Genomic DNA, 13,300 nt, shown 5'->3' with positions numbered 1-13,300 from the left:
GTGTCTGTGTGTGTCTGTGTGTGTGGGGGTGTGTCTGTGTGTGCACGAAGGGATGTCGGTGTGCGTGTGCTCTTTTTTGCTCCTTTCGTGTCCTTTCGGATCGCCTCGTGCTGCTCGGCTCGTGCTCGGTTTCGGCTACGCATGTGTATGCAAATGTATTTCGTATACACATATACATAGTACATTTTTTTCGGTGTACGTGACGTGCGAGGACATCCTCCCCCTCCCGCCCCGCCCCCGCTCCACGCAGCTGCTGTTGTGATAAGGCAAAATATATATTTTATATGATGAAGGAGTAAGAACGTCGACGTCGCTGGCGGCGCCGCTGCCTCTGCCGACTGCGCGGTCAGCTTCCAAGGCGCTTCGTCCTGCCGAACGGAACGCCGCATCCTCATGTGATTCCTGTTTCGCAGACTCCGACTATTTGTGGCCCGCTGCTCATACGTGTGCGCGTACGTGGGCGGCTGTGGCCCACGCGGGCTGGGGGCGTGGCGATTGGGGGTGGCAGTGGGGGCAGCGCGTGTGTGCCGTCGCTGCCGCCGCCGCTGCTGGCGCTTCTGTTGGCTGCGACGCAGTAGCTGTGTTTTTTCAGGCCAGGCCGACATCATTTGAATTAGTCGCTTCGTGACGTTTGAACGGTTCGAAACATACACGCGACGCCCACACACGCCGAACTTTACCCGTTAGCCGCTACCCGATTTAACCGCTACGATGTTCAGCGGCCGACTAGAACGCCGCCGCCAATAAATTCCAATATTTTAACGATCGAGAAGTATGTTAGAAAACTATAATCTCAAACGGGAGTAACAATTTATAAAGAGATAACGATTAACGAGTGATTGTAGCTTTAGATAAAACCTAATGATAATATTTAATATTATAATATTTTAACGATCGATAACGATTATAATATTTTAACGATCGAGAAGTATGTTAGAAAACTATAATCTCAAACGGGAGTAACAATTTATAAAGAGATAACAATTCCCGAGTGATTGTAGCTTTAGATAAAACCTAATGATAATTTATTGATATTAATAAAGACTTTTTTATTTTGGACATATTTTTTAATTTACGATTAACTATAAATAACCAAATCCACTTTAAACAAGTTTCTTTCAAAAGTGTGTTGCATTTGCAAGCATGCAATTATGACCACTTTCAAAATTCTTTTAGAGCAATCACGCCTTTCTATAGTTTTTTAAATGTCAATCTTTTAATCGCGTTTGGATAGTGTATCATACTGGACTCAAGTATTTTGCTTAAATCAAACCTAAAAAATTGACAATGAAAGATATTTTGAAACAATATATTAACCAAGTGAGTTTTGTGTGGAAGCCGCTGTAGTGTTTATAGTGTGACGGACATCGCGCCCATCATAAACATAAACATGTGCAAAACATTTCAAATGAAATCCAAAATTAGTTCTTCGAAAATTGCCAGCCAAATTAAAGGATCGAGATGGACATATAAACAGACAAATGGGCCGCAAATTGACCTGTCAGCAGCCATTTAGGGGAAAATACCTAGCCCGTCGCGATCTACCTGTTCAGCTGGTCTGCACTTTGTCCTGTTTATTTATTTGCTGTATGTGTGTCAACATACACGATCACGCACCTGATTATCACCTGAACGGCCGGCCGGACGGGAATCCTTCGACCTTCAGAGTGAGAGGCATGCGAGAGCGAATCTCTTCCGATCCTGCCCACCCCTACTCACATGCAGGCATGGTGTGCGGTGTGTGGTGCGTGGTGTTCGAGGGTTGCATGTGTGCGGGGTGTGTGGTGAGGGCCGTTCCCTCATAGGTGAACACCGCTACCAACTTGCTGTGAATTATTTGCATAGATATAGCTCAGTTTGTTGCAAACACTCAACGGGAACGTGTTACGATCGAGGCGCGCGAACCCGTCCTCGTTAGCAGTTTTATGAATACTGAGTATATGTTTTGCAGTCACTTCAATATTAGTATAAAGGATTAATGTGAACCAAATAGGTAGTGCAAGTGCAAATCGAACAATAAGTATCGAAAGGATATTTCAGTTATACTGAATATATTTAAATGGTACGTAGGGTTAAATCAATTAGATTTCGTGAACATTTTTGATATCAGTGAACGATTGTTAAAAAAGACTGGCTCAATTTATTTTTTCCAAAAACGAAAATGTCATTGTGATTACTTTTAGACATATAAACTGAATATTTTATTTCGTAAACGTGTGGTGGCTTTATCTATTCTTTATTTAAGTTATATTTTTTTATCCATGCTTTATTTTTATTTGCAAGGTAGTTATTTATGATAAACCTAAAATAAGCATTTTAAATTATTATCAAGGCTTCTTTAAAGTTAATCTTAGTGAGAAGCTTTATTAAGATACATTAAAATTACTATTAGCACAAAAAAAGATTTTCTGTAAAAATTAAACATTTAAGTCCGACGAAGTGTCGCCTCAACGTGAGATCCTTAGCCACCTTCGACTGACTTACTTTGCCAGTAATTAAAAAACTTGACAGTTTCTCTTCTCGGCGTTCCACTAACTTGCTTTTACCTGCCGCCACTCTAAAGCAAAATAAATAAATAAAAAGGTTGTCTCAGCTGCCGCAAACCGCAAATGAGTTACGAGCTAAAAAAAATGGCAAACCAAGCCCGAGCAACGACGAGGCAAGCGCCTAGCAGCTCGCTGCTAATTGCACATTGTTGCATTCGAGCGTGGTTATCCTTTGGCTCTGGTTTCGGTCCCAGCAGAAAGTCCTGGCGTGGAGAAGCATGTGTTAATATGCGGTTTCAAGCCCCCTCCGCCCACCACTTACTACGCAGAAACCGCTCCCGAAAGGTAGACGGGCGAGCTAAGGATGCAGCAACTACGACAAATAAAAATGTTTATTTTGCCTGCGCTCCTACCAAAGTTTTTTAATTTTGCCTAAAGAAGTCAGTGAGAGGTGGACTCGGAAGTTTCCTAGGCGGACGTAGTAAGGCAGCTGGTGACTCTTTTAAAAATTCACACACGCAGCGTGCGCAGCTTTTGCGTAGAAGGGGTGCGAAGCCATGCCAGACAGTCGCTGAATTAATTAGATACCTCGCTCAGGATGTGGCAATCACTTAGACAATTAACTAGGCCAAATCCAGAAAAAAATCTGAAATTCTTTTTAAAAAGTTATATGTTGATCACTTCTCGACAGTTAAAAAACTAAAGCTGACTAAAAATATTGGGATCTTTGTATACAAGGGAGGTCTCTTCATTGTGCTCCCATATTGCCGTATTCATTCCACTGTGGTTTATTTGGGGCACGGTTTGACAAAGCAAAACAAAATCCGAGGCAGACGCATGCTGAGACAGTCGAGAGGGGGCAATGAGCCATTATCACACATCACACATCTGCATGTGATATCCTCGAGGATATGCGACACGACACGTAGCAACTGTGATTGCTATACCTTCATGCGGCTGTTCCCCGGCATTGTTTTCCTTTCCCCATCTCCGCCATGTTGTTGTCTTTTTCCTTGCCATTCTCTAGCTCCACAGCTGGAAAAATGATATATGCCGCGACTCATTAACATATTATCACACGGTACCCACTTCAGAAATGCCTCACAGCATATGTCATGAATACGAATACATTATGCCCGGCATTATCCTTAAGCTTTGCTTTTTTGTCTCTCACCTAAAACCTGCTCTCTCTCTCTCCCTGATTATTCTTTTCTCAGAGAAGCGGAACAGCTTGCACGTGACTGGAACGGGGCATGTTAAAGGACGCCAACCAGGAGTTGATTAAACGTCGCCAACTGACGACGCTCCCCATGACCGACTTCGCTCGTCAGGTGGCGCCCGCACAGCTGCCTCTGCCGCTCCAATTGCCGCTACCTCTGTCTATGCCGCTACCGCTTTTGGCGAAGACTCCGACTACCGATCACGCCCCCATGCACTCCACGCCCCCAACGACGCCGCCCACGCCGCCGCCTCTGCCCTTGAACATGAGTCAGGCGGCATCGGCAGCCACAGAAGCAGCGACTCCTTCGGGGCACAGTCCACCAGCCACTCCCCCCTCAGGAGGGGCACCAGGTGCGAGCTCGGCCCCACAGGATCACTACAGCCTGCGCTGGAACAATCACCAGAACCACATCCTGCGAGCCTTCGACGCACTGCTGCAGACCAAAACGCTGGTGGACGTGACTCTTGTCTGCGCGGAGACCTCGATCCGGGCCCACAAAATGGTCCTCTCCGCCTGCTCGCCCTTCTTCCAGCGCGTCTTCGCGGAGACGCCCTGCAAGCATCCGGTCATCGTCCTCAAGGATTTCCGGGGCTGGGTGGTGCAGGCCATCGTGGACTTTATGTACCGCGGAGAGATCAGCGTCCCGCAGCAGCGCCTTCAGACCCTCATCCAGGCCGGAGAGTCGCTTCAAGTGCGGGGCCTGGTGGAGAGCTCTGTGCCGGAGCACACGCCCACTCCAGCCGCCTCGCCCGATGACTTCGGGATGATGGACGCATCGATGCTCTCCTCCAGCTTCGAGGACGAGTCGCCCTCGATGGTTCGACCGTCTGCGGCCGGGAAACTGATGATGCCCTCCGCCCGCCTGTTTGGCAACGCATCGAACTCGATGGCTGCACTCAGCCTGCGACGCAAGCGGGAGCCGGACTGCGACCGCGAGTTGGAGAGCGACCAGGAGCTGGGCGGGAGTTCGCCCATGCCTCGACGCAAGCAAGCCCGCCCACGCCGCCGATCTGGCGACGTGCCCCACGACTTTGCCCTCAACAAGACCGACACTGAATCCTTGCAAACTGTGATCAAGCACGAACTGCTCGAGCGAGCGGAGAGGGATCACGACGAGGACCATGACGAGGATCACGCCCAGAGTGAAGCTGACAAAAATGATTCTTCGCCAGCGGAAACGTCGATGGACCAGGCCAAGGAGAAGCAGTCGCTTAAGCCAGAAGCACCCGATCAACCCCTGAACCTCAACGAGAGCCACCATCATCTCGAGCTGGACGACGAGGACGATGACGATCAGGATCGCGAGGAGGAAGAAGAGGAGCAAGACATCGAAGAGCTTATTCACACGACCAACGAGCTAAGGCGGCAGGCGGCCGCAGCCGCTGCCAACGCGGCCGCCATGTCGCCCACCCCCTCGCCCTGCCCCAGCGACGGGCCCGAGGACCTCTGCACCACCAAGAAAGCCAAGGACGGAAACACCAGTGCCACCCACTCGTCCGACTGTGAGTCCAACAACAACAACAGCAGCAAGCTGCAGGACAACAACCAGCGCATAATGCTGTCCCTGAAGGACATCCGCCAACTGAACGCCAACCCGAACCCCACAGCCATCCACACGCCCACCAGCTGCTCTGGCGGCAACAACGGACTACTTAGCTTTCCACCGCCAGGACTTCGGCCACCAGGACTCCCGGATAGCCCACCCTGCCACATGGAAGCGCTGGAGGCGCAAATGCATGCTGCCGCGGCTGCGGCCGTGGCTGCAGCTGGAGCCGGGGAGCATCCCTTCCACCACATGGAGCACCAGATGGAGATGTCCTTGGCGGCCGCAGCGGCTGCGGCTGCAATGCACCAGCGAGAGCCAAGGGATCCCCGGGACCCGCGCGACCACAACGCATTTGCCAGCAACCTGCTGGGGCCAATGGGGATGCCCCCCTTCGGAGGACATAACGGAGGTCATCCGGGCAACAGCGGCCCAGGAAACGGATGTCCCGGACAGGCTGCGCACGAGCGGCTCGAGGAGAGTATGAATCGACTGAGCAAGGAGCTCGGCAAAGAGTTCGGCAAGGACTTTGGCAAGGAGTTTGGGAAGGAGTTCGCCCCAGCGTCGCCGATGAGTTTGCCGGGACACTTCAATGCACCGGATGGACCTCCGCATCCGCCGTCGCCACTGCCCTTTCCTGGCATGTCCTCTGCGATGACGCTGACGCCGCCTCACAGTGAGTACTCGGTTTGAATCTAATTTGTTTGAGTTCAGCCAATTGGGCCCCCAGAGGTCACTGGGTTATCTGTGGATTGAACGTCTACGCCCAGCGGAAGTCTTTAATAACGCACACCCACTTTCATCTGCTCACGTACAAGGGTCTAACCCCTCCCGACAGGTCCCACTCCTAAGCGACAGAAAGTCCTTTCGACACGTTTGCCTGTCCTTTTTGCCACTTTGCCGGAGTTGGCTGAAATGCAACATGTGGTCTCCGCGCGACATCAAAGTGTCGTCAAGTGACGAGTATCCTTGGAGAAGTGCTCTTGCATTGCCACGCAAAGCTGTTGCAAAAGCCCCTAAGGACATTATGGCTCCTCAGGTTCCTTTTGCTGCTTATATGACCAGTTAAGAACCCCATAATAAGCCTGACTCCATTGGAGTCAATGGAGCAGGGACTTAAACGGTTCCGAATGGGGCATACCTATCAGTCCACCGTTTCGTTTTTATACTAATTAAGTCATAAAAAGTTTGCGCCGTTGACAGCTCATAAGAAATATGGAAATGCGATCGTATAAGCAATGGGCTCCTAATAATTTGACAGTTTGGCAGGCCCCCGTCCGTTCTCCGTCGACAACATCGTCTGGGCAGACCTTAGGACTGGGGGAATGAAATGCCTTTGCGGTTGAGTTCCAGGTGGAACTGCAGTAAATTCAATTGCGTTTTATATGATTTTTATATTCATGTCACTCGGAGTCAGGCGAAACAAACGCAAACACAAATTGAGGTGCAAAGGTTGGAAAAGGGCGGTTGGGGCTGGCTTCCGCCGTTGCGTGCAGAAAGCGCAAGAAATTTATGTTGTGTCTTCCCAACATGTGAGTTCCAGAGCGGGTTGAGTTCAAACTGTCAGCAGACGTTTAGTCAAATGACTTTTAAGTTGCCTGGCTGCCGAGCAGGAGACGGCTGCCGGCACTCCTCCTGCACCGTCTTCCATGTGTTGTGTTTAAAGTATGCCAAAGCGCGCACAACTTAAACCTTTTGGCAAACAACTTTGGCAGCGTCGGCGGCATAAATAAAAATACGTGGCGACGTCTCGTGGTTGGGCTGCCCTTCCCTGGTATGGTCCTTCCACACAACTTTTGCATATAAGTCGCGCGATATTCATATTAATAATATCCGTTTGGGGAGGCCCACGCCGAGCAGAGGCAGAGCCCAAGGACCAGGACCTTCACCTGGGGTGGCAGAGGGGCGGGTGAATGCAGGCGAGACGCGCGCACACAGGATATAAAATAAATTAAGGCACAAAAATATGAAAAATTGTACGAAAATGCCAAGTGGAAGTCAGGCAGGAAGCGCAATACCTTTTAATGCGACAAAAATTTCAGCCGACATATCAGAGCAGCGAAGTCGAGGAAGCGGTAGGGGCGAGTAAAGCGTACCAAAGTCGCGTCGTATTCGAGCAAATCGCTAACTACTGCATAAACAGGCTGCAGGCAATGAAGGATCCAGCCAAGGATACGCCAAAGCAAAGAACTCTTGAGTCTACTAGCCCGACTAGTAGTTGACTACGTGTTACCCTGCCCGTCTATTTTTATTTGTCTCCTTTAATGCAGTTCTAGTTACGCTACCTACACTGTACAAATGTTATTTGAAGAGGAAAAGAATTTCAAAAATTTGATTTTGAAAGGCTTTATTTTCGGATAAAAAACAGTTATCGTATTACATTTTAAATGTTACCCGTGCAGTATACACTTGCATATATCGCATTCTATACCGAGCTTTGACCAAGTTTATGCTACCCCGTGCGGATGAGGTATGTCATCCCTGCTCCGGACCCTGCAGACAGTCCTCTAAGAGATTTACCACCGTTCGTCGTTCGTATGAAGAATGTGATTTATTTTTTTGGCTGAAACATTTTCGGCGTGAAAATCATTGAACTAATAGCTTGTGACATGTGGAGTGGGCTGTGGGGTCTATCTGCATGAGATCCTTCAGGATTTCAGGATTTCAAAGGAGAAATCCACTAATGTTGCGCGACGTCAAAAGAAGTTGGGAGAAAAGAACGCACATTACGTATACGCCGCGTGTTGTAATGTCTACTTCAGAAAACAGAGTCAAACAATGTGCGCTCGTTATTTGTGTCATTATGCTGCAGATACAACACATCCCCGAGACACAGAAACGGATACGTCCCCTTATTCATATGCTCAAGCATTGTCTTCGCCTCCTTCTGTCTGTATGTGAGCCCGTCTGTTTTGTGGGGTTTGTTTGCATCTTGGAATCCGCGGCGCGACTTATGAAATCATTCAGCACAATGTAAATATTATGCGTTACCTCCCAGCTGACTGAAGGTCCTTTGCGGATCCCGCCGTGGTTATCCTTCAGCCTTCGACTTGGCTCATCAGCGCTCCAATTGTTTCACTCATGTGGAGAAGTACACTCCAAGCGTAAAATATTAATAGAATAACGATGTGCCATTGTTTACTATCCGGTCGAAACCGTTTCTAAGAGTGTGTTTGCGTCTATTGTCTTGGCGGCTAATCAGCTTCAGTGAGCTGGAAAACGAGTCGCTTATGCTGAAATTACCCAATGCACTGACTGTTATAAAAGACGAGTGCAGTTTGCCATAAATATAAGTTATTCTTTTAGTCTCAGCGGAAACGAAATCAATATTAACTGACAATCTTTTCACCTACAGTGTTTGGTCTGGACTCCCCACTCGGACTCTTTCCACCAGGAATGGATCCTGGCAAGCTCTACAACCCACTGATGGAAATGAGCGATCCAAGGGACATGCCTGGCGGGCCGCCTCCATTTCTTAAAAAGAAAAGTAAGTACAAGAAGCCCATTAAATAATTGAACAGAACAAACTTTCGCCAAGCCGAGCAAACAACTAATTAACCCGAAAGACAATGGCGAACCCCAGAAAGGGAACAGCCAACACCTCCCTGCCGATCGAAAGGTTTAAAATCATTTCGACATGATTGGCGTCGATCACGTTGAGGCAGTCGAGCTTGTAGGCTGATCGGTTCCGTGCCTGGCTGCAATACTTCACACCTGACTGATTGATCTCGCGCTCTGGCTGCAGAGTTCAAGCCGAGTCTTCTACCTTTGTACCTCTTGCATTTGATCTGCTGCACTTTTGATCACGTATTTGAGCTGGGGGCACTAAGAAAACACTTTGGTTAGGGATCGATTGCGGGTAATTGAAGAGCAAATAGAAAGGGTCATAACTAGTTTGTAAGTGGCTAGGCTGAACTATAACTGATTATATTATCCTAATTCTGTTACGAAATCAACTATGAGGGGATAGCTCGAACTTTGTTCCCTTTCAAAAATTACAGTCCGCACAAAAACCTCTTGGGCTGCACTCAGCAACACTCATTTCGTTTAAGCCACATTCTGTGCCTCTCCCTCACATCCTCCGCCCCGCCCCGAACCGTTCCAGATGCGATCACCGATCACCGATCCCCGATCACTGATCACTCGTGCGATCATGTGAGGCGGCAAATTTGTTTCTGCGGTTTTCCTGTGCGCCGATGCAATCGTTGAATCGCTCGAGAAATGGTTTGTTTGTTTCTTTATTGGTTTCTTGAATGGGGCAACATGTGCACCATGCATATCGCAGGCGAAAACGTAAGCATAAACGTCGCTTTTCCAGATTGACAGATGGGCGAGGCGAGGAAATAAAATCGAGATACTCGCCGTCCCATTCCTCTATCGTTTTTACTCAGCTCACCTGCGGATGATGTGAAGCAAGTGAAACCTCAGAAAGTTAATGAAGTTTTTTTGTTCACAATACATATGCTCGAGAGCCAGGAAGTCATAATAATTCCACTTTCCATAAATGTAGTTCACAAATCAATAATAGCCAATAGCCAACTGATTGACAACTGAGAAGTGGAGGATGAGAGGAGGGTAGATTTGAAGATAGGATTTTATTAGCTGCATATAAGCAATTGACTTTGACAGTTTATTTGACAGTCCACCGGCGTTGCTGGGTTAAGTGCTTGGCTAGTACTGTTTTCAGTTTATAAATCGTACGCATGTGGGCCGATGCTTTTAAAGATTCTAGGCGCCATATCAAAGAGCTTGAGAATTGTGAAAGATAAATAAAATGTGCGTCTGCAGTCTCACGCCAAAGTTAATTGCTTAATTTTCTGGTGCTCAAGAACCCGTTTATTGAGCCCATCAATTGAAGGAATAACAAAATCTGAGTCGTGATCATATGTTGAGAATGTCAGGTTGAAGAATATCCAGAGAAGATTTGTCAAGTGTTATCTAATCTGGATCTTCAGGCATGCTGAATGACGCCGAAATTACAAACACAATTACAACAATGTAAGCCGGCAAATAAAACGCAAATCTGGCGTATAGCACGATATTCTTTATTGCAAATCTGCAAAACCCGTTCCGCAACTGATACCAATCGGGAGCTGGAGAAGCTCTACACTCGCAACTCCGATGCGATCCCCTCGTGGTCTGTGGCCGCAGTCGTGTGGGTGTGATTAACTGATTTGTTCACATTCATTTGTTCATTCGCCGATTGTTTTGAGCCCGTCTGTGAAACGTGATTTGCGATTTGTACCAAATTCAAATTTCGTTTATGTGAAAGCCCGACTTGACTAACAGTTTTTTCTGGTTGAACTTCATTAGACTGACTACACATTCGAAGCTTGCCAATTGCAGTTTGCTTTGGGGAATAGATATTTTCTGTATTTTCGATTTCACTGGAATCGAAGGGTCAGACCTTGCTTGTGACCCGGCTGCAGCAGACGGAGCCCACAAGCCAAGTTTTCCAGCCTCCCAAATAAAGGAAAATTCATATGATCAGGCCGAGGCAACCAGTGAATTAGTGTAAGCTGGAGCTACACATTTACCTGCTGCCTTTAAACTCTCCCACTCCTCCTTCATTGTCAAGCAGCTAAAGGGTTTGAGGAAAGGAACCTGTGGCTTCGCTGGCGTTTCTGCCGGTGCCAGGCCATATCTGAGGATCTAAATTGAGTTTTAGCGGCGCATGTGACGCCGCAGTCGCTGCACACTCTTAATTTGCATATAGAGGAGAGCCAGGCGAAGCCCGGCAGGTCAGGATGGGAACCTCCACAGCGTTCGTATTTCTTTGCCAGTGCCGAATGATCGCTCGCCCCAAGAATAGGTGCCACACAAAGAATCGTAGAAGGGTGTGTACGGGCTGAAAGTAAGCCGACCTCCCTGCAGATCCCAGACAATGGGTGACTTTTCAGCAAATTTGTCTAGGCAGCATATGAGCCAAGAGATTGAAACATTAGCAGATATAAGCCGAGCGATAAACTCGTGCTTGTGGCGCCCTTGTGGGGCCTCCTCCTCATCCCGTCCCAACGTCAATGCAGCTAAAAGCCCCCTCCTTATCAACTTTGTTCTCTTTTTTCAGTGCCACGACCAAAGGGACAACACTCGGCGCCTCGCGGCGGTCCTCCTCGGTCCTGGACCAACACTGAACTGACGGAGGCACTGCAGCACGTGTGGAACAAGAAGATGACCACGTCGCAGGCCTCGCGAATCTTTGGCATCCCCTACAACTCCCTCCTCATGTACGTGCGGGGCAAGTACGGAAAGAGCTTGAAGCTGGAGCAGCTACGCAAGGACTGCATCAGCGGACCACCAATCGAGATGCTGCAGATGGGCATCGGCGGAGGCAACGGGGGCGGCAGCGGCTCCAACAAGAGCGAGAAGAGCAAGGAGCGCAAGGAGAAGGAGAAGGACAAGAACTCCGCCAGCAACAACGGCTCAGGTGGCTCGTCGAATGCCCAAGGTGGCGGTCCGTCGTCTGGAAACGGATCATCAATGCCGCATCCCGGTGAACTGGGCCCCTTGGGACCGCTGGACTTGGAGCTGGGTCTTCCCTTGGGTCCTCCTGGCGGACCCCGCAGTGGCAGTTCCGAGCCGGACCTGCTGAGTGGCCCCAACGCCCTCTTCAATCCCTTTAACCCGCAAGGCTTCTACCCGGACTTCGCCGGCGGCTTTCCCGGTCTCCCCTTGAGTATGCTAAACCTGCTGCCGCCGGCTGAGCGCCACCATGCAGCGGCTGCCATGCACCACCTCGGCGTGACCATGGACGAGGACTGCAAGTCCGTGGGATCAAAGCAGTCCTCCTCGATGGACGACGACTTCGCGGGTCCCGGGATGCCACTTTCCCTGGAGCAGCGTCGGGAGATGAGCGCGACGGGCCCACCACTGACACAGTCGAACGGCGGAGCTGGGCAGGATTGAAACTTGTGGCGGGATTGGGCAACCGGGGCTGCCAACGCCAATCCAATGTACTTCCCTGCTTTCGAGCTGGACCAGGAGCAGAACCCGACTCCGCAGTCCCTGCCTCCGCGACCCACCTTGCACCAAATGGCCTGCCGTGAGCTCAGCTTCAAGCCCGACCTGTTCATGGCCAGGCGCAAGCTGAAGCGCTTCCGGGCCAAGCGGCAGCTCCAGGCTCCGATGGAAACGCCGACAGCAGCCGTTCCTGCTCCCTGTCCCGTCAGCCACGCGCTGCCACCGCTGAGGACTTGAATGTGAACTCGAATGCAATATGTCTACTATTAGTTGATTCTTTTTTCTGTTTAGTGGCCCCGAAGGACAATATTTGATTTATGAGGATTACGTTTCCTTTTGTTTATGAAAAGAAATTGTGTATATTTTGCTGGTGCTTTTAGTTCCTATTCCCAATTATATTTTGATATTTTACAATTAATTTTAGTTAAGTAACTGAATATGGCAAAGCTTACAAAGCGTTTGAGGCAATACATGAAACATAAATATTACTCCCTGTATTATTATATAATTTAAGTATGGAAAGGAATATAATCAAAATGAGAGAGAAGCTTAGGAGGAGAAAAAGTGTATATATGCGGAAATCCAAACCAACAAACAGCATTATCCAGCATGAGGCTGGGCAGCGATTGGGAGATAGATGTAAAGCAACCACACTGCAATTAGTAGTATCGACGGATACATAGACGATGACTGTACCAAAATTTTTAATGTTATTTTATAAAAGAAGATCGAAAAGAAAATTAGTTTTAGAATTAAGTGTTCTCGTAGGCAATTCATATTTGTATAGAAAACATCAGCACTAGTACTCCACACTCATAGTTGTGCACATTCCCCTCACCAAACATGCACATTCCTAGGTATTCGTAGTCGCCGCTTTGTAAATCTCAGCCAACCTCATGGAATCCTGAAGATCTATCCGTTTTGTAATCTTATTTGTAAAGAAAGCAACAACAAACCGATAAGACAGTGACACATTCCCGCGCATAGTGTTAATAATTTATAAGCTCAAATAAAATATTTTAATATTAAATATTACACCAGAAGCGTATGTAAGTAAAATAAAACTAAAGTATATGCATTACAATAAAT

At 48.4% G+C, this 13,300-nt stretch overlaps 1 protein-coding gene across 1 annotated transcript; it reads left to right on the top strand.

Moving 5' to 3' along the window:
- The first annotated feature begins 607 nt into the window (after positions 1–607).
- lov (jim lovell) lies at positions 608–13,300 on the top strand. The gene is made up of 4 exons (XM_036813567.3): positions 608–772; positions 3,704–5,927; positions 8,607–8,738; positions 11,319–13,300. The coding sequence occupies exons 2-4, from the start codon at positions 3,740–3,742 to the stop codon at positions 12,155–12,157; spliced, it is 3,159 nt and encodes a 1,052-aa protein (XP_036669462.2). The 5' UTR covers positions 608–772; positions 3,704–3,739; the 3' UTR covers positions 12,158–13,300.

The sequence above is a fragment of the Drosophila suzukii genome, chromosome 2R (assembly GCF_043229965.1).
Source record: "Drosophila suzukii chromosome 2R, CBGP_Dsuzu_IsoJpt1.0, whole genome shotgun sequence".
NCBI lineage: Eukaryota > Metazoa > Arthropoda > Insecta > Diptera > Drosophilidae > Drosophila > Drosophila suzukii.
The sequence above is the reverse complement of the archived record's forward strand: the minus strand, read 5'-3'. Positions and strand labels throughout refer to the sequence as shown.